This window comes from Amphiprion ocellaris, chromosome 18 (genome assembly GCF_022539595.1).
Source record: "Amphiprion ocellaris isolate individual 3 ecotype Okinawa chromosome 18, ASM2253959v1, whole genome shotgun sequence".
Classification (NCBI taxonomy): Eukaryota; Metazoa; Chordata; class Actinopteri; family Pomacentridae; genus Amphiprion; species Amphiprion ocellaris.
In genome coordinates, this window is record NC_072783.1 from 27906708 (window position 1) to 27929551 (window position 22844).

Consider the following 22844-nt stretch of genomic DNA (forward strand, 5'->3'; position numbering starts at 1 on the left):
ACAGAACTTGAGGCACCTTTTCTTTCCCCTTCACGTACACACTAGTGCCACCAGCAAACCTTTTGACCATTATCCTCTGTCTTCTTACAACTGTCTATTGTGAGACGATGGTAGGAAACTGGTACGCACATGCACATGTGAAACACAGATACTGAAAAATGTGGTAAATATCTGTAACATGAATATATTATACTATACTGTGTGGGTGTGTTTAGAGTTGAGGTGTTAGAATAAATCCACACTGAAAATGAAATGTAAGCTACAGGTGTCCATGTAGATACAGGGCTAACAAAGATAATACTTGTCCTGTTTTGCATATTTTGTGTTAAAAGTGATGTTAGTGGTATTTATATAGCTTTATTTTGGTACATTAAAGACAAAGAATGGATTGAGATGAACAAAGCCCTTAGTTAACACTGTTATCTTAGTCTTTATTTTGTCACAATTGTATGTCAAATATATATACGTCTATATGACATATATTATATGACATAAATAATTTCATTTCTTTACAATAGAGAAACAACATAGAGATGACACACTATTTTGGTTTCTAAGTAGAAGCTCCTTTTAAATAGTGGCATTTTTTTCAATACACTGTTTAAGTCAAGCTCCCACTCAAGTCACGGTTTTGTTTTCCTTATTGAGTCACATTTATTCACAATGTGTGTTTGTTTGTCTCTTTTTCTTTCTTATTTCATGTCTTTAGTGTCAATGTTTTCATTTTTTCCTCTGCAGTTCAATCTGTTCATGTTCCCTCAAAAATTGATGGCCATCTGTTATTGGTCCATGTGGCCACACAGATGGTCCCACCTGCTAACCATCCTGAGCCACCAGCGAAGGTATGCAGTTACTGAGAGACAATGTCTTTGAAGCTTTACAGAGTTAATCCAATCAGCTTGTGGAGGGCTTGGCGTAAGCGTTCCCAGTTCCTCTGCAACTGGGTCCTTTGGTGGCCACGAAGCTGTTTGCGCCTCCGTACACGAGAGATGTCTGACCTTGGCACTGTCCCTGGGCTTCTCTTTGGCCGGCTGTCTTCAAACCTCTGGATCCGCTGCCTGTGTGCACAACTCTGGCTGGATACTGGATGCTTTTCCCTTCTGGTGCAACCCCAGCCTCTAGAGTGTTTGTGCCACCGCGGTGGATCTTGCCGTGAGACATTTTCATGGAGCTGGAATGGCTTTTTTGTTTTAATTCCTGCCCAAGTTCCACTGTGATTTCAATGGAGCAGGGTGCTTGCGTGGAGCTGAGGTTCTTCTCCGACCCCAGAGCAGCAGCAGTGGTGGTGGTGGCGGAAGGGCTAACACTGCCGGGCATAACACTGGTAGCCAATACGACAGTCTCAGACGGAGGAGAGGAAGAATTGCTAATGGGCAGCCCCATCTTTCCAGCCAGCACCGGGTGCCACTTAAGAAGCCCTGTTTGGTTCCGGTCACTCATGTCCGAATGCCCCGCCTCAAGGTCGCATGCTTGGAGTGACGGGATGATGGGCACGGATCGGGTGCGCAAGGACGGCGGAAGGAAGGTTGTTCCCTTATCTAAGCGGGTGCAAGGGACCTCAGTCCATCCTTTCCTGGCTGTGAAGTGAGAGAGTGAGGTCCTGCTGAGGAGGGCGCCGACTCTTCCAGTGGCAGAATCACACCTTTAGGCAGAAGAAACAATAGAGATGGCAGGGTGAGAATAAGAGACCAAGTCATTTATACTGTGACCTTTTCATCCTAGAAAATTCATATCCTAGGAGGAATGAAGGAGAAAGATGAAGAATATAGAGCACAGAGATAAAGCCTTTGTCTTGCGTTTTTACCATTTCATTTCAGTTCCACAAAAGAAAAACATCTTGCACCAAGAAAATGATCATTATTTAAGTATTGTTCTTTCATAATCTTTGTGTAATTATTTATAATCCTTGGCATTAGCAGTCTGTATTGTTGCTGCATGAATGTTTAACTAAGAAATCCCTTCTCTCATGACTGTCTTATCAGAGATTTAAGGCTTTAGAAACACTGCAGCTGTATTCTTGACCCTTGCCTGTGTGGACATGTGGAAACATTATATATTTTTCCTTTTTGCACTATTTCACATGCGTTCTAATTTTAGCTTACGAAATGAGACTCACGACACTTTCTCATGGAACACACTTTGTCTGACAGGCCTGTGATGTAACATTTAGGGTAAATCTGAGTGCATACGTGGGTGTGAGAGACTCAGCAAGGACATTTGCTTGATGATGCATCATGCAAACACGCCGTAGAAGTGAAATGTCACAAACTGGTGCAGATAAGCTCAAAAGGCAGCATGTTCAGGATGAAAAAGAATACTGCAGAACAAGAAAAACTTATCTGGAGTCAAGCAGGTAAGTTTATCTATCCATTAAGTGTGCACGAGTTAATATTGTTACTGCAGACTCAGTTCACATTTAGACTCGCCCCTGCAGCCTTAGGAGACAGCCAATGTTATTGTCAGCCTTCAGAGACTGTTTGTAGCATAACCAAGTTTAAATAATTGAATTACTTTTCCACTCCCCTCTTGGTATTAGAAGGGAGAATGAGAGCTGGAGGTAAATCCGACAGATCAAAACATATCTAAAAATAACTCCCATAGCAAATTTACCTCCAATTCTGTCCCTATCTGTGATGGGTAAATATATGCTTTGACACTGGATAATGAAACTGACAATACTCTGCAGGGATTTGTTGTCACAAAATGGAAAACACGGATGAGTATTCTCGCATTTGTTTGCTATTGTTGCATCTTTTTTTTTTTCTTTAACACTTTGCACCACGGCACACTCAGTGCCCCCATCTTTACTTCTGTGCACTCTCATCATCTCTGCTCTGTCTTCCTTCTCTCCTCACTTTCCCCTCTCTCACTCTCCTTTTCCACCTGCCATTTCTCATTTCCAGAGATGAGAGGGTGTATCCATGGCAACACGGGAGACGTGGGGGCTGGAGGAGGAGAAGGAGGGGCTGCGAGCTCAGTAGCTCGGTGTTGTGTGGCTTGTAAGTCGAGAAATAGGTCATTTCAGCCTCCTGAAGGCCAGCGAAAAAGCCACATTTGAGTGATGGATGCGTAAGGGAATTATCAATGGCTAATGAGATCTAAATTGTTGAACTGTGCAAATGCACCCTCATTCATTCCCCAAGAAGATGAGAAGCCTTCTTATCCCAACTCTTACCCTGAACACTTGAGAAAGCCGTGTTCGATTTAATTGCCTATAGCTTACAGATTTTGCCTTTGTGATTTTTAAAAAGAATTCTCATTAGTTTCTTTATTAGTTTGTTTGTTACTCCGCATGAGTGTGTGTGCACTTGTGCACACTTGTGAGTATGTATTAAGAGGGAAGCTGCTCCTGGAGGATCTCTCTCTGCACAAGCATTTGAAAGAACTGCTGAGCTCCACGGAGCTTTGTTTAAAAATGTAAATTATGGAAATAGGTCACATAAAGAGTTTGGCAGCTTGCAGTGTATCTTACAAGCCACTGTAACCCTCAATCGGGTTGGCATGCTAATAGGAACATTGCTAGGCGCTTTTAAGTGTGTAGAATGCACAAGGGACACTACTGCTTTAATGACAGACATATCTGTTAACAGTGCCATCGCTCAAGTTGCACACTCTGACAGCAAATTAGGCTGTTTCTGAGTCATATGCTAAATAGGACTGCTGTATTCAGCCTTAAAGATGCTCTTGTCTGTAAATAAAACCCAAAATAATTTAATGTTTTCAGTGTTACTTTATGAAAGAGGAGATGCCTGTGGAGCTGCTCGACATTATGTATTCATCTATTTAGGAACTTAGTGACCAGTATACGATAAGTATTTTCACACAACAATCATTCCGATTTCTTTCACGATCTGGAAATGTTCAAGGCAAAAGAAAAGTTTTAACTGATGTGAAATAATGCACAACTTTGTGTCTGCATAATTGATCATCTCCTTCCTTTAAGACACTGGACAAACATTTCCTCTTTGATAACAAATGTGTCACAGAGGATTTCACTTCAGGGTATTTTTTTGAACACTTGCCAGGGAGGATGATCAGACGGTGCTTTTAAAATGTGTTTTAAAACCCCAGACAGCCAACTGGTGAGAGGTGGCTCTGCCAAAAGTCCTTCTTGTCTTTAATGCCTTCTGTAACAGTGCCAGTAGCTGCGCTTCACTTACGATGGCCGTCAAAATAGGGCGACTCGCTGTCCTCACTTGACACCGGGATGAACATGAGTAGAATTCAAGACGTCTCATTACCTGGAATTAATCTTTTGTAACTTGCAGTCTTGTTCTGGAAGGTTGCAATCACCCGAGATGACTCCACACTCAGTTTGCAAATTAAAGAAAATAATTCCGTTGATATGTGAACCACAGAGTTTCCACATAATTCCTGAGCCAAAATCAAACCATTCTGGACAGCTTGAGATTCATGTGAAACCTGTGCATCATTTTATAATTAGCTTTGGCACAGTGATTGGATTTTTTTTTTTAACCCTGTTAAAACATGCAGATAAAACAAATTTTCATTCACAGCAGCAGCCCGGTGACAAGTGCAAGGGAGGATTACACACAGGCTCATATCTTCCTCAGCTGCGTGACACTGTAGAGCAGTTTGGATCAAGTGTTTTTCTCCAAATTAATTGTGACAGTCCCAGCTGAAGGAGGGCACTGCAGATCTCATTTATTTCCCTGGATAAGATTTCATAGGCCAGTTCACAGATTTGAACTGAGAGTATTTCATTCATGAATTCATTTCTCCCAAAATTATCCCTCTGCCACTCCAACTCAACCTCAGTTAGTCCGAGGGTCTGCATCACTGAACCGGCTATTTGACCTCCGTGTGGAGCGAGGCGGAGAGAATTTCCTCTTTCAGGATTGAACAAACACGACAAAACTAACAAAACAACAGAAATAGTTTCACCTTCTTATGGACTCCATGTCTGTTGACTCGTCCTCCTGCAAGTGTTTGTATACGTGGCCGACCACTCGGGATCCGTCAATGAGATTGGTCGATATTTTGTGCTTCCCTCTGGAAATGGGTGGGGTCCTGAAGTAATTAGTCTCCCTCCGTTGCTGAGCAGGACTGAGCGAGAGAGAGCTACTCCTGCAACCAGAGTTCAAACAAAAAAGGCGTCTGAAAACCACCAACTGAACACATAATTTTACAAAAGCTTTATCCATTCACACCAGACTCACTAATTCATTTATTGTATCAAATGTATCTCATCTTCTGTGTTTATTGGTGTAAAAGCGATTGGAATGCATTGACCTTTCTGTTTGAGGTTTGAAAAAAAAAAAAATCATATTCCACATTCAATTGACTCTGTGCATTAATTATTTTAATTCTGAAGTCTAAGCACAAAACTGGGGTATCAAATACATGTGAAAAGAATAGTAATGTGGCAGTGAGCAATAAAATTAACATAATTTTTCTTGGTTAAATCAAAGATCGGGGAGGAGGAATTGTGGAATAACAGGACTAAATCTGCAGCTATGCTAGTGGCTCTTGGAGGTTGTATTTTTTGTGCTTAGAGCAAAATGGTAATGGAGTTGAGAATTTAATATTGTGTTCTAATTTGGTGAAAACTTCACCGTGTTTAATTTTCTAGCATTTGTTTTGTGTACTGCCACCTTTTCATTTGAGATAAATATGCCTTTGTGTATTTTGGTTCTGTGCAAGGAGGGGGCTAGATTTACTAAAACACACAAAAGGCACACATAAAGTGCACAGAAGCTGGAGGAGCCTTTTCTGCTTTGTCCACATGTGCGCAGGTACTTTTCAAGCATAGTTTTTTCACTGTGTTTTGGCTGTTAGTCGACTGCAGTTTTTGAATGCTGAAAAACTGACCTTTTTTGAAAACTCACTGCAGGGAGGAGATATTGAGAAACTCTGTTTATTGACACACAGACAAGGAAAACTGAGCTTTTAGCCTGTGATGTCAGAGAGGGTTATCTCCTTACCTAATCCGTTTGACATCAAGAGTGTGCACCATTGTCTGCTTTGTATACATGAGGCAATTTTGTGCAATAGCAGACGTAGCTAAAATAGTACTGGTGCAAACTTTGCCAACAGGACTTTTGACATGTCTACACAGAAATCATATCAAAGATTATCTTCACGTCACTATCAGTCTCCTCTTCCTCAATGCATCACTGTTTTTTTGACTACCAGAACTGGAGAAAGGTTTTTCCAGGTGTCATATTGTGTGAACTGTGTTTTAGCATTATCATGTGGACCGGGAAAAAACCCAACCTGGAGAGACTACTTGTGCACATATGGTACAATTGGATCTACTTGTCATGGCAGGTAAACAACTTCGTTAGCGATGTCTCAGTTCCATCAACTGTCCCAGTGAGCCATTTCAGTGAGTCAGCATCCACAACACCAGGAAGGAGCCCACCTGAGTGTGACGCAGCTGTTTTTTATGCTATAAATTCCTCCTGTCCTTTCCTTCCCACTACTAGACACAGGATGTGCTGTGAAAAAGGTCTGTTCTGGGCAGCACTGATAAAGTGATGCTCTGTTTTCCTTGCATGTAAATGCAGTGGTATATGATCATTGTCTTTCTGAGTTTTGGTTTTTGGCAAACAGAAATGACCTTTACTGATGCTTAATTTGACAGAGATTTTGCCTCATTAGCATATATTCTGATGCACAAAAGGGACTGGGAGAGAGGTTGCCACTGCGTGTGTCCTAGCTGCGCCCCATGCTACTCTGGTGTAGGTGTATTATGATCTTCAGGACTGTTTTTCTACATTATTTTTCATGTATTTTTATATTAGAGCTGCAATAATATCACAATACAGAGAAATACCGTGAGTCTTGTGTAGAAAAGTACATTTTTGCTCCTTTTCTTTAGGCGGCACACATATTAATCTACTTGAATCTCACAGTAGGATTTCAGGTAAAATGTTATTATATTATCTTTTTAGTGAATAATAATGTTATTAAGACTTCAGGTTTATACTGACAGTGCTAAGATGCTAATGATTGGCAGGTAATGTTTGAAAAAATAGATTGTGCCATTTAATCTTGCTGAGCTTGACGTATTTCACTAAGTATGTATATGAGTATACTTGAGAAGATCACCAGCCACTCTAATCAATCATCTGGAGACCTTGTATATCTGCAGAAAATTCCATGACGTTTGGTCTAGTACCTGTTTTACCATTTTAGCCGCAAATGTTAACTTCATTGAGGCTTGAGACAAAAACCCAGGATTACCTAATGTAGTGGTATTCATCTTCTGGGGACTATCAACGTCTGTAGAAAATGTCATCCATGACACATCAAACACTCTAAAAATGATTGGATGATGTTGCAGGTGCCAACTGAACTTTAGAAATCCAATTTTACTTACTGTACGCTTACTTTGTTTTAGTTTAAATAAAGGTTGATTGAACCAAAGTGTTTGACTGACAATTTAAGTGACATTTCCACACAAAGAGCCATACCAGTAGTGTGGCTAAATAGTCCTTACAGAACCTACTGCATGTAAAAGAACACATCAATATACTACTGCCAAGGTGCTTCTGCATGTGAACCTAGAAATGCATTTGCTCAACTATATGCTGGAACATAAAAGGGAGCAGTATGACATCCTGCTGCTAATAATGATTGAAGCAGCTGTCTTTAGAAACTCTACTTCCTGTGTCTGCACACTGTTCTCAGATTGTTCTGTGGGCAGTAGGTGGTCTACTTCAAAGCAGATCCCTGCATGTCCATAGCAATAAAGCGAAAACATCAAATGTGAATCAAAGTTATACTGCGCTATATTACAAGCTGATGAGTGAATACATGGAAGAACAAAAGGCTCCAACTGCACATGTCGGACCATAAGATACAGGCAGAAATCATGTTCAGTTCATCTGAGTCTATTCCTGAGACTGAATCTTCTGTGATTGTCGGAATTGGTATTGGTAACACAAATCAGTGGCAAACAGCATGACTTTGGCTTTTGAATAATTTGGCACTGGGGAAACAGCAAGGTGTGTGTATGAAGTGTTGCCTCAATATTAATCAAAAGGTCCAAACTTTAAGATTGTCTGGCGAGTCCTCAAACTGAACCGGGCTCATCTTTAAAAACAGAAAAAAATCAAACTATGCAGTAAACTAAATAGTCCAGTAGATATCTGGTTATTTATCGACAGCTGGCGGGAACACTGAACAATAAAATGTTCAGCTATAATAATTTTCTGATGTCTGTGGCTGTGGAACAATATGCATCGCTAATGTTGGCTCTAATCTTTGCTGGCATTAGCTGTTGCATCAACTGATGTTGTAAAAAGTTGATATGAATAAAGCTGAATTATGTCAGTTTTGCTGGCTATTAGCAAGCAGATTTTTAATTAGGATTAACTGAGAGCTGGGGGAAAAAAATAGATGCGTTTTTGTGGAAAAAATTACCAGGCTGTTGTAATTATTGAACGTTAAATGTGTAAAATGGAAAGGCAGCTGCTTATCTCTACAATTCACCAAACCTACACAGCGTCCTGATGTTAAATGGGTAAAGCCTGGCTGGAAGGGTAATGCAGTATATACTTTAACCAGCTCCTCTCTCTGTTTATACCTTCACTGGACATATTAGAGAGGGACAGAAAAGAGCCTGAGGGGGATGGCATGTGACAAAGGACCTGAGCTGAGTTAAAAACAGTATGTCACATGTTCAGAGTAAACACTGTGCTTCACAGAACCAGAAGGATACACCCACACAGCTCACTTAGCTTCACTATGGATACTGACTCTGTTTCCTACTCAGCAAGCTCACTGACTCAATATGAGGGTATCAGCCTATTTACTACAGTTACCTCATAATCCATGACACAGGTATGCTGGTGACTGATTAAATTCCACGATAGCGCTAATGAAAACGATGATTGACTTCTGTCAGAGCAATGATGTTATTTCATTCAGATTTTGCTGGCAAAGCAACTCAGAAATATGCCCTAGAAGAGGCAGAGCAGAATGAGCTGCGCTGGTTCGTTTATTCAGAATGTGTCAAATGGAAATGATTAGCTGAAAATGATTGATCTCTTCATTTTCCTGCACTGGCATGTACAACAACCACTGTGCACAAGCAAGACTACTTAGAATGTAGATCCATAAACACACTCCTTTTCAGTCAGGCATAAATCTAGGGATGCTGGACATTCGGTTAGTCCCCAACTTTTGGGCCAGACTGAATTATGTCTACTGGATGGATTGTCACCGGAGGTCCCCAGAGGATGAATCCTAATGATGTGATCCTCTGACTTCTCCTCTAGTGCCACAAGTAGGATGACATTTGTGGTTTTTAATGAACCGCCTGGACAACAGGGGCCTGGATAGACATTTGGTGCAGACATTCATGTCTACCTCAAGAACAATTATAATAACATTTGTGATACTCTAACATTTGCTGATTATCACCAACTTCCTACAAAACTCCTAATCCCACGAACCTTAAATGTAGGGCTGCCACTAATAGCTATTTTTCTATTGATTATTTTCTCAATATCTCTTGCAGAAATGCAAAACAAGATAACCATTTTCTTTAAGTTAACTTTACACTGACAAGCTGCAGACCACTGTAGAATGGTGCACAGTATGAAATGTAGACAAAGGTTTACAAATTAAAGGGTTCAAGTAGCAACTCCAACATCATAAAAGAAATAATAAAAAAAAAGATCTCTTACTTTTAAAGTCAGTAGTACAACTACAAAATCAATCCAAGTTTCTCAAGTTTCTATTAAGCCCTTAAACAAAGTGAAAAAGCTTTGTCTGTTTATCAAACCACATGAAACATGGACATGGAGGAGCAGCTAAAGCAATTCCTTTTCTCCATTTTTTAATTTATGATTCTCTGACATTGACAGTACCTTGAAAATCTATGAAAATGCAGCCAAATTTACAACACAGTCATTGTTTTTAACCGTGTATAGTGAGTTTGCCAGACAATACATAATAAAATCCGGCTTTTAGTGGTGCAGAGCAGCAGGTTGGACGTGACTCCTGGTTAACATTAATTCTGAATGGGCCACGTTTCAGTGACTATTTCACACGTGGTTGTCTGACAACAGAAACAGAAGGTTATATCAATGAGAACAGCTTTATAGGGAAATCAGCTGTATTAAAAAACAAACAAACAGATGTGTGTTTTCTCTTTTTAGGTGTGCCTGCATTCCGTTAGTGTTGCTGATGGTCTGCTATCCAAACAGTACACAGTGCACAAATTACTTTCTATGTTTAGGGATAATTTGAAGTATTGTCATTTTAAAAAAAAAAAAAATCTTGGGTCTTTGGGAACTTTTACACTGAACCAAGTTGGACTTTGTTGCAGCCATCATTGTGTGAAACTATATCACTGATTGCAGTCATTACTGGAGTCAAACGACTGACAAAACAATTCCACAGTGATACTGAAAAAAAAGTTAGAATAAATTGTGTTTAATAATAAAATAAAAACAAAATGTTGATGCATTTTCAGCATTAGCATCACAAATAAATTGACTAATCGTAGCAGTTCTACTTACTTCACACGCACAGATGTACGAGAATGTTGCAAATAAAATCTCTTGAACCATAGATGTGGTTATGCTAATTAATAAATGTAAGCATGTTAACACTAACTAGTGAACATGGTACATAATTGCTAATCATTAGCATTTTAGTGCCATCTCTGTAAGCAGCTTTTTAAGGCCGTTTGTTCAGCTTCACAAAACACTAATGTGGCTGTGGACCATTACTTTAGTTGGTAACAGAAAAGGCCACAAGTGTGGTTGCTTTATTATTATTATCATGTATATAATATCTGTGTTAGCAAAATCCCAATTCAACAGATATAATCTGTGCTCAAACAGGTGAATCAATCTGCACATGTTCCTGCCCAGAAATAAAGATGATGATACACCGGTAGCCATTTGTAGCATTATTGATGGGCCACACTGACATGTTTTTATGGGGCGTTTCTCCTGATAGCTCAGTGTGGTCCAGTTTTCAGGTCAATAGCTGAGAGCATCTCTCCATCATCCATCACAGTCTAGTTGTCCCCTGCCTCCTCCTACTCTGAGAACAAGCAGAACAGATGATTGACTGTCAGCTGCCCCTCACGAGGCACCTGCATGACACGGTGGAGAGCAAAGAGCCAGGAGGAGTTGGCAAGCGTGCCTGCAGTCACATATGACAACCTTTTGGAAAAACGTGCCTCTGTGACGCAGCACTGGTCCATTAAGAGACGACAACTGCTGCCACAGTGGGATTTTCACTGTCACCACAGTCAATCAGACATCTAAAAACTCCCCGTTTGTATACGCACAACCTGTGAATTCACCATTATCTCAACAAACACATAGCGCCATTCAATCCCGGCTAATGCACAGAGCATTGCAATGAGGCTTTAAAGAAATGTGTTTCTATGCAGAAGTAGTTCCCTATAGCTTGCTATTACACAGCACAGCTTATCCACAGTTGCTTCCAGTGCTGCTCAACTCCATCAGATCAAGCAAAAGGTAGACATTTACAAGCAACCAAACATTTTTTAGTCATTTGTATTAGGTGCAGAGGGAAATAAACTTTTCTGAAAGGAGTTCTTGCATGCTGAGTGGCTGACTGTCATTAACTGTCAAAGTGTGCCTGCACCCATATCATTAAAGCAAAGAAGCTTTTTTGTAAACATCCCGGATAGGGCCCTTGTAGCATGCTCTATACCCACATCTCTGTGTTCTTCTGAGGATTTGAAATGGCAGCATTTGATACCGACTGCTGTGATCACAAAGCACGGTCGCGTCTGAGATCCCTTGTAGCAAAATGTTGTTAATTTTGTTGAATCTTCTGTCATTTGAAGGATGGCAAGAAAAGGAATTCGGTTGATTCAGTGTTTGACAGCGTACATTAAAATTCGCTTTTCCTTGGAGGGTGTCTCCTCTTCCCTATGTTCTTTCCTATTTGCGTGCAGCTTTCAGAATCTGCCTGAGTGCACATTAAATCACTTTGCACTGTTTACTGGAATGCCGTGTAAATAAAGACAACTACATTCCCAATTATTCTGACAGCCTGTAATTTTTATTTCATCAAACTAGCTACACCACTAATCTGCGTATAAAGTGCCTGATTATAGCCTAGGATTGCACACTGACATGCGCCTTACGGTGTTGGCAACATATCCAAGAAATATATTAGTTGCTCTCTTTTACAATCATCATAAATCTTCAAATATATATATTTCACAAATGATCTGTTTATTGTTTGAAGGCCTATATACTACACCATATTGTGGGATGATTAAATTTCCCACTTGGCTGCCTCTTATATCTTAATATAGGCTGTCTGAGTGAAAGATATGAAACAGGGCTGGAAATAAGAGTATGTCACATTTTCACCTGAAGCGTTTCCCTTTCGACAGCGCCTTGCTGAGAATAGGTGGGGCTACCGCTGATGAGCCTGGTGCCACATTGCTGCCCTTAACAGATGATCCATGAGAAGTGCAACTCTGCAAAAAAAGAAGAAAAGTACAGTAAGTGACAGAGCATAGATAATGGCTTCATAGAGTATCTTTACTATTATCCTCACACTGCGCAAAGAGATTTAGCGAGTCGATTCGCTTGTTTAAATGACCAAAATCAAAAACAGGATGTTCACGTATAAGCGGCTATGTAAGTAAACACAGGGAATAAGCTCAGAGTATAATACATAATGCTGACAATTCTGTATGTGGCTTAGCAGCAATCCCCAGTCAGGTTGAGGATGTTCTCCCGCTGATGTATCCTCCCTCAGTTAGGCAGAGTGTCTTTAATTACATTCTACATTTTAAAGTGTAGATTAGGAGAGGACACTTAAACTCCACACTGGCCCCTCACAGCACTCCTGCTTCACTCAAGAATTAATCCCACACAAGATTACATTAATGGTTTCCTAAAGAATACCCCCCCCCCCACACACACTTCTTTCCCTTTATTCTTATCAAAATTAACACCATTATCTTACAACGGGCTCCAGTCGCAGCTGCGGCACAGCGACCATGAATGCCCCAAGAACACCCCTGTGAAACATTAAGTTGCCAGATAATTCTGTTATTCCAGCTGCAGTACTTTCCGCACTGCCCTTTCTCTCTGTCTGATTGTACATCATTAAAGCAATTGCATGTGACTTAGAGCTGGTTCAGGGGTTCTTTTGCCTGATAAGCCTCTTTTTCTCCCTTACACCCCTAAGTCCCAGAGGGAGCTGTTACTGCTGTTCACGACTCGTGCACGGAAACAGTATCATTTTGGCCACCCTCTTATATACCCTGCAGGTAGAGAACACCTCACTTTCGGAAACAATTGCCATTGCAAACTTTGCTGGAGGATGATATCTATGTCAGGGGATAGAATAAATAGCTTGTGGCTGACAATGGCAGGCCTGCTTGGCGTAACCCATTTTGTTTGTTCCCTCCTATCTCGCTTTTGCCTTGTTTTACGCCACTCATGAAAGCCTTGGATAAACACAACGCAATGTGGATTTATTTCAAGGGGAGACAAAGAGAAAATACAGGAGAGTAGGTGAAAAAAACACATCAGTATGTTGACTATCACCTCCATAATAAAGAGTGAGGCAAACCTATGCATTCAGAGCAGCTATAATCCTCCTTGGATTATGATCAAATCACAGGTCCTGAACTGTGCATAATGGGATATTTGGCCATTCTTCAACAAGGACACAGCAGCACAAACCGCCGCTACAGTAGATGTATTTTACTGCTAAAGTTGAACATGCGTCAACTCTTCGGGTCAAGATGTGACAACTAGCAAACACAATTTTGGCTCTACCTGGTATTAAAATGTTAATCAGTTCTTTTAGAATTATGCGCTAACATGCACATGAGCCCACAGTTTGCAAAAGTTGAATACATTATTTAAAATCCGAGCGGCACAGGCCCGTCTTTTTAGCAACCGTGGAGAAACCTACAGCAGCTGTCAGATCACCCCTTCAGCTGAACCCTTGTTAAAGATGAGATTAACACTCTTAATCCATTTCCTGTTCATACTTGCACCCCGGCTAGCTCTATTTACAAATACTTTACACTTTCATGCACATTTTTCATTTGAAAAATCTCAAAAGAAGATCAAGCAGCCAATTCACTGACTCCTTGCTTATTTTAACCTTTTAAAGGGGAGGCAGAAAATGAATCAATGAAAATTATTGCTCTTCTGCTTATCTATAAAGCTCCTCTCCAGACATTGATTAAACTATCCCCCAAAAAACTCAGCTCTGTATCAAAGTTACATATTTTGAAGAATTTTCCTGTGGAAATAATAGCTTAGATGTGACGCTACACTGTTGCTTCCTTTAGAAATGTCTGGATCTGGGAAATCCTTGATTTTCTCCACTATTCTACACAATGTCTGTATGAGCATGTAATATTGGAGGGAATCAGCCACACGTTTAAAATCCAAAATGGACTCTGAAGAACAATAATGATACAGAAAGCCACATTCTGCAAAATGACAGTATTTGGTTCAATAGGTTTGTTACATGTGAAACCTCAGAACTCTGTGTTGTTGAGACTGAGAGTGTTTTTGAGTCATGGCTACGCTGGAGTTCCAAGGTAGAAAAGCTCCGCTGTGGCTCTGACTGCTTAGCTCATGAAACATCCACATGTTAACAAGGTAAAAGTCTAGATTTTAATCTGAAGGAGTCTTTTAAAATGACTTTGGTGATGGGGAGTCAGTGCTTCCTTGGAGAAACCCCTGTGTTCCAGCCAGCAAACCACTCTTTCTTTCACAACACATGACAGTCAGAGAACACTACAACTAACTCTGGTGTGAGTGAACTCAACTCAAAGCACACCAGAGCTTTCAGTAAAATGTTTGGAAGTTACATTACTGCAAACTTTGATACACAAGGCTCTGTTCTGGGGTCATTCCCATTCTCTATCCCCATGAAGTATTCATACAGTACGCTCATTCCTGGGGGTGACTCTGTCTCTTTCTAGAAGAAGGCTTGACTAGTTAGCACCACTTCAGCTTGGAATTGTTCCGGATGGGAATAGAGTTTTTGTCTTGTCCTCCCAGTCTGTGTGGCCCTATTCTTTCACGTTGCTGCATGCCTGTTTGGGCGCAGCATGTCTCGTGAGTGTATAGCCTATCTCTTTTTATTGGAGACACAATTTTATTACGGCGGAGGTGTTGATTCAAGTCTCAGAGGAGACTGGAGGTGTTTAACTACGTAATTACATCTCCATTCCTCTTTCGATTTCCTTTCCCTTAAATGCATTTTTTTTTCCTGAAAGGAGTTCAATTCAGTATCATCTCAAAGTACTTATGCAGAGCAAATTCCAAGCGTAAGCCACCTCAGTGCTTTTCACATTGTAAAGTCAAGGCCTTACATACTATCATTTACAGTTCTCAACTGTTTACAGCGCAGCATAGTATGTGCAGTTCACATGTTGGTTGACAGTCAGAATTACAGATGGCTGGAACACATGCACAGGAATGATCCCAGATGTGCAAATATGTGTAAGTGTTTGAAATCACAGATGGAATAGACAGACAGAAATATCTACAAATGCTGCATGTGCCAGGATAGGTGCACAGAGAAGTCATATATAATACTCTGGGGCTGATTTGTACATAAAGTATAAAGGTGTTGCAAAACATGTAGAGTTTAGTAACCTCTTCATTTTCTCAGACCTTGAGCATTGCTGCAGATCTCACTGTGTTACAATCATGTCAGTATACAGTGCATAAGTCTTTGGATTACTACTCAGCACACCTTGAGGGAAAATGTCTGAGTCTATAATGCTTGAGCTCAAGGAGTCAAGGAGTGGGCATGTTTTTGGGGAGCACTGCATCAGTTTTTCATAAACTTGGTATGGAAGATGATGTCCAAAATGGACTTCATCTTTATCCTCCCCTCTGAACCTGCCTTTAGAGCGCCTGTCTTTTGTTTCTAGCTCACTGCACTCATCTCATCCTCCATCCTAGTGCCTCAAACGCATGCATATACACACACACAAAAAAACAACCCTGTGCTTTGATGCTCAGTTATGCAGCATACACCAAATGTTTTGAGCCCCTTTAAGAACACTGCTCTGTTCTTCCTTGTGGAGTATTTTCATTTTTGTCGGAGTAACTTAAAAGAAAAAACACAGATCTTGCAGGACTGCACCACCCACAGCACATGTCCTCTCCCTAGATGGATGCAAGCCGAGGGAGTGGGAGGAGAGAAGCAGTGGTCTGGGGTCGCTGTGTCAAATCTGTGGAAAAATAGGTTTCACTTGTTAATCTTCTCTCGGCCTGTTCAGCTCATGCCCCCTCCTGGGTGCTTATAGGCGGTGATCTTTCACATCCCACCTTAAGCTTCCCTCACACTGTTCTATTACAGCTTGTGTTTCTGTGCTGTTGTGTTATTACTGTCCTTTATTTCTGTCTTTGCCTTCCTCCCTGCTTTCCTTCCTGTGTCGGGCACTGAAAGCATTTTGTGGTGGGTCTTCACTGCATGATGAGTCCTCATACATTCCTGTCACCACAATCTCACTGCTAATATAATAGCCTGCTATTATGATATGGGCCTGCATCAGACTGACAAACATTTAAAACGGACTCCGAGACTGGTTTGGCGTCAGAGGAACTTCCACAACACGTTACAATGCTGTGTTCTGGCTGATTTAAACTTTTCTTTATTTTTCTGCTTAAACACAGCTACTTAACTGCTTTCTCATTTACATCAAATGTTGTACTACTTTTTAGCTGTCAACCGCTCAGAGCTATAATTTCAAATGACACCCTCAGAAAGCTTTCAAATTGTGCCAACTGCAGTTCCGTGGGTGGGGCTAGCTTCAGGGGTGTTTGTTTCAGTGGGTGACACTAGACGCTGCTGCATTATTAAAGAGCCTCAGTATAGGATAAACACAGGAATGACAGCACAAGGAATTTCAGACAACGACGAAAACAAGCTCTGTGTGGAAAGAGCTTGTTGATTATCAATCATACATGCCTGAAAGATGTCATCTTGTTGCAATCAGCAAAGTCTGCTCAGTACCTACCGTTACACATGCATATTTAAATAAGAGTCCTACAAATTATAAAAGATATGCATTCTGTGTGTGAAAAGCTTGGAACGTCCTGTCTATAATCCACAGTAGCTGCACTGTAGCAGCGATAAATGATGGAAAAGTAGTGATCAGTAGAACTTTCTCACATAATAAAAGAAAACAAATAATAGCGTGTTATTAAAGGGAAAAAAATCCAAGAGGTAGTACTAAATGAACAAAATATGTTCCCATATTTCGAATGCCAAACAAAGAGGGTGCATTCAGGAAAGTGCTAATGCATCGTGACAAGCGATTGCACTCTTTTCATGAGACCTTTACAAGTGTACATTAGAGTGCAATTACCTTTCTGTGGAGACATCAGCCTGATCAGTTCCATCTACATCCTCCACCTGCTTTGCTATGGATATTAGGCTTGGTTTTCTGTTCTGCAGTGTCTGCTCCTGCAAACTGTGGCTGCTTGCAATTCATTTTAAGGCACTTTTTTTTTCTTTTACACCCTGGCCTTTGTTTTTACTTAACCAAGAGTTTGTGATTTTTTATTATGAGAAATAGCTGCCTAAATTAAATTTCCCTCCTTTGACTCATGCAGCTTCTCTCCAAAATGTCGCGGTGCTTTGTTTCTTCATTAATCAATAAATGAATTGTGTAACCTAATTTTTCTCTGGTGCCGGTGTATCCTCCATATTTGCAAAGTCAAAACTTTTAAAGCAGCAACTGACTGCACACACTTTTGGCACTCCTTAGTGTTTTCACAGCATTGTTGCTGTGCTTGCATGGTGAATTCAGGGTCCTTGACACCACAGCAGATTATAAATTCCAATCTGCAGTTTGTCACAGCAATCTGTCATTGTGAACATGACAAGCAGATTTTTCCTGTATAACGCATGATGCATTTATTTTAAACTATAATTCCCCACTGCCTCTCAGTCCATGTCAGATATGAGTGTGAGGAAAAGGCTTCAGCCAGTAGAGAGATTATTAAGACATACATCATACATCATCCTGTCAAGCCCTCTAAACTCTGCACTGTGCACACTATATATACAAAAATGAAAAAGGTGATAATGATGATTCAGATATGACCCAGAATAAATCTATAATCGACGAAGACTCACCTTTTGGAGTTGAATGCTGTACTGGAGCCTGGGAGTGGATTTGGACATGAGGCCCGAGGCGTTGACACTGCAGTCTCTCAGACTGCGGCTATCAGAGAAATGAGCCTGGAGTTTTTCCCTGTGTCTCCTGTGGAGGAGAGCATGGGCAGATAGTAAGGTTCTTGCACTACTGCAACCTAAACAAATACATAATCCAAGAAAATATAGGGTTTGTTGACAACACAGTCTACAATTAACAAAATAAAAAGCATTTCTAGGCAGAAAAAGCCTCAAATTATCAACAAAAAAGGGGAAAAATGACCATGGTGGGTCACAACATCATATTTATTGACCTGTTAGCCTTTTCTTCCAGACATAGACAGTACATAAGCCTTGAGATAAGCCCTGCCAATAAACTGTCACGGTCGCCTATCCAGGGATGGATGTCACTGTACAACTATTCATTACTAGACATGGGAAATGTGACGATGAACAAATATATATTTTTGCTACTCGCTAACAAAATTTCCTGACCACTAAAACAGTGAGATCTGACAACATTTGTCAAACGCTCTAAATGCACGGGCACCTTGAAAGGTCACAGTGACGATGTGAGCAGCAGTTAAAATACAAGCACATGCAGACGTTACTTCTTTTTTTTTTTTTTTTTTACCAGAGCTGTGACAAAAGGTTTCATGACGGGGAAACATGTTTAAAAAAAAAAAAAAAGTCTACAAAAATACCATTACGAGAGAAGATGTCTAACACAAGTAAAAATTTAATCAAGGCAATGTACCGTGAAATGTCCATTACATGCCTTTGTGATAATATTCCAGGAAAAGAGACAGCGGTTTTCCAGAATTAACACTGGGGAGTGTGGATTCTTGCTGTACAAAGGGAGACGAGGGAGAGAATCTCTCATTTCTTTCCGTTCTAATGTATGATAATATGAATGTATAATAATATGTCATCTAAGTCAAAGAAGTGAAATCTTGTTGGCGGTACTGGTAAGCATGAATTTCAGTTTTCTTTTGCTTTATTTTCAGCTTTTCTGTGAGATTTTTCTCATCTACCTATTGCTTCTGATTTTTTCCCTCAACCACAAAAAACAAGCTCCTATGAACAAACAAAATGTGAGGAAAAAAAGTCAAATTCTATGCTTTAGCTATGCTAAATTAAAAAAAGATGATAGTGGCCTTTCATTTTCGATTAAATTTTGATTGGATTAAAAATTAATTGATGCTTAAGACTTGTGGATTAAATGTTAATTCACCATTAAATGTTCATTTTTAAATTCTAGGTAGCTAAACTCTCTCTGCAGCCGAGGCCTGCTAAATGTCTCCTGAGCAAAGGACAATGCCAAGAAGTAAAATTGTGTTAAGCAAATGGCAAACTAAACTGAAACTTGTCAGGACTAATACTACTCTAAAAAAAATCTATGAATCAAATTAAACCACTCAACAGAAGAGTATGGAAGAGTAAAAGCATTGAGATATGATTCAAATTCAATGTTTTATCTGCTGGGAATAGGCTTAACACATCATCATGTATAACATAATACAGCATTTACTACTTAATTAAGTGCATTTCATAATTAAATTCATTATAATCAGCAACTGATGATCCACTTATGGTATGGAACAGCAGCATTGTGATATGTAGTCCTACTTCTGCATCCTGTCTAATTACTACATTTTAAAACCACACATAATTAACCAGGCTTTGATTTATATTTCTTTGCATCTTTAAAAATACAGAAGTAGCTCTTGTTTATCCTACTCCTTTGTGTAGTCTTCAAACAATATCAAGAATGAAGCTGCAGTAATGGCTGATCTTATCTGGGAAGTGCTGATCCTGAACAACAGAATAAACTTAAGTATAAGGAAGAGGAGAAGCTATTTATCTGAGCCACACTGTCAAACAACATTTTGGGAGAGGTGATTCAATTTAACAAGATTTGTGGGTTTGGATAATTTCCGGTACATTAATTCCGACTGGTGAGCAGTCGGGCCTCTCCGGTCACGTTGACCTGTAGCTCTCACTACTTAGAGAGCTACAGTACTGAAAAATAAAACCCATTTTTGTTTATCAAGACCAATTCAATCAACCCAACCTCCATTAACTTTCCCTTTAACACTCTGCCATTACTTCTTTGTCTACATTCCTTTTCTTTCTGCCTCCCTTCAATGATTAATTGACTTTGCCGATGTGCTTTTGTGTTGCCTCTTATCCTGTCGCACACGTGTGCACATACACACCGAGGGTCTAGTGTTTTCCTGAACTTGCCCTATCTGTGTATTTTGTTTTCTGTGAAGCATTTTGTGACACACCTGCTCGCGAAAACCACTTTACAAATAAATCTTACATGAGTATCTGTCCCAAATGCATCCTACACAATTTAGATTTGATGCCCTGCTAAAACATCCTCTAGCTGACTCACACTTAGGATTTCATTGGGCTCCATGCCATGATAGTAAAGTGCTCTTTCTGCACAGCCGGGGGCATACTCTACTAATGTGGTTCTGGCTGGCATCACTCACTTGTTGCGGCGGTAGAGAGCCATACATGCCACTCCAAGAAGACAGATCCCCGAGGCGATGCTGAAGATGGACAGCACCTGCCGCTGGTAGGTGTCACCACTCTCTGCGGAGGAGAGAATACAGTTCAGGCACCATTGATTTCCACTGCGACACACAGGATATGGGTTGCGGCTCTGATTGTATCAAAGAATTAACATACCAAACGCACATAAACGGTGGACTGACATACTCACACAGGCTCACACAAACATCCACCCATGATGTGCATTAGCATAAAGCGACCAATGCTGTTGTCAGTAAATGTCAGTGTTTGAGCATGGGATAGGGACATGGCAGTTACAGGCAGGGCTCAGTGACATGTGCTAACTGAAGTGTGATAATCATTCCGTTCAGACAAACCCAGCAGGCAACACCGATGGACTGTCTGCACAGCAGGGGCCACGATGAGTGTGTGTGTATGTGTGCGTGTGTGTGTGTGTCAGCATGCAGAGACTGATGGCGACAGGGAATTAGCAGCAAATGAATGCTCCCGGAGCTTCTTGTCAGTCCCCTGCACATCAGCAGCAGAAGCTTAAGGTCACAAGCAGCTGGGACAAGTAGCAGTTGATCCGTGCAGATATCTGTCTGGCTGAGCAGCTGGATTGCGGTGCTGCGCGACTTACCGCGGAGCATGTTGCGGGGTTGGAGGCTGTGCACGCTTATCAAAAACCCTTGTGAGAATCAAAATGCACACCATCTACAACCGTGCAACTCGCTCTGCAACACGCTCCCCCGACCTTGCCCAGAGCTGCTCCGTCCCGCTGTCACACCCGACCTTAAACACGACCTCCCATGGCATTACTCAATCACTCAAAACAATAAAATCCCCTCGCGTCTGATCTCACCACCTTGACAACTGGAGGGAAGAGTGCAGAAAACATCACCGCAACCCGTTCGTGACCTTTGAGGGCTTGTCTGTGGCTTTTGATGCTGTCAACAGAGAACTGTCCTGGGAGGTCTTCTTCATCCGTGCTTGTCTGCCCAGGTTTATCAACTTCCTTCAGCTCTTGTTTTAGGGGCACAGACACCGGTCGAAAGCTTCCTACGTTCAAAGCAAACACCGGAGTGCAACCAAGCATTCTGTTTTGCACCATTTTTTTTCTATTCCCCCCACTTTCTTCTTCTGCATTACATCAGTGCTGCATCAACACATTTAAGGGGGTAGCATGGTGCAACTGAGTTCAAACTGAGAGTGAAACCTTTTAAATATTAGAATGCTTCTGGCAAAGGATAAAGATAACATCGGAACACTTCCTGGAGTGACTATATATATATATATATATATATATATATATATATATATACATCAGAGGTCCAAATTGCCCACTCAGCTCCTGTGGAAGGGAGGCAGGATGGGTGTGAATTAAAATAGAGCCAATTCAAAGAAATGCTGCAGAAGTAGCCAGCAGTGACACACTATTGCTTTTTGAAGACTGGAAAAATGACAAATAGCTTGTGATCATATTTCAAGCTTAAAAACAGTCACATACAAAATATAATAATGATTTGAAATTAGGAATTTCAGAATTTCATTGCTTATTTTGCTGGCTTGTAAACAGCGGTTTGTTGTGTGACTAACTGCTTTTGGCCAACACTGTATTATAATATATTGTAGGATAATCATATTCTGAGTGGTACTGGATTTGTGTTTTTGACACCAAGATGGATATTTGAGGACATTAAGAACTGAATAAAAACAAAATATAACTTCCTATATTTGTATTGTCTTTATATACATGCCAGAAATGTTGACCTGGATAAATTAGACTTGGCTAATAAAGAACGACATACACTATAGCAGTATTTCTTGTGATCTATCTGCCAATACATACAAATATACTATATGATGAAACAGTATTATCAAGCCTGAGATGTACTTGTCTGGCTCTTCTGTGTATTGTCGAACCAATCACACAGTGTTGGAGCTGTCATCAAGTTCTCGATTTGCAGATTCTTGATCCATCCTGCAATTTTCCAGCAGCGCCACAGAAAATTTCTTCAAGCTGCACTTTAAAAATGAGCAACAAAAGCCACGTCTTTTCTCTGTTTAGAAGTGATGTGTCACTCGTACATGTGTGTCCCCATGAACCCTCCGGCCTTCACCATCAACGAAATGACCTCTTGATGGTTGCATCTTTGAAATATATAGGAAATATCGTTGCCTGCTGCTGCATCATC

At 40.6% G+C, this 22844-nt stretch overlaps 1 protein-coding gene across 2 annotated transcripts in view; it reads right to left on the reverse strand.

Moving 5' to 3' along the window:
• Positions 1-406: 406 nt before the first annotated feature.
• Positions 407-22844, reverse strand: part of nrg3b (neuregulin 3b) — a 190824-nt gene continuing 168386 nt past the window's right edge. For both annotated transcript variants that reach the window (XM_055004759.1, XM_023276982.3), the window contains 5 exons: positions 20628-20730; positions 18109-18235; positions 12342-12451; positions 4906-5088; positions 407-1642 (listed from right to left, as the gene is read on the reverse strand). In XM_055004759.1, coding sequence (XP_054860734.1) covers positions 895-1642; positions 4906-5088; positions 12342-12451; positions 18109-18235; positions 20628-20730 — 1271 coding nt within the window. In that variant the 3' untranslated portion in view covers positions 407-894. The remainder of the gene's footprint in view (positions 1643-4905; positions 5089-12341; positions 12452-18108; positions 18236-20627; positions 20731-22844) is intronic.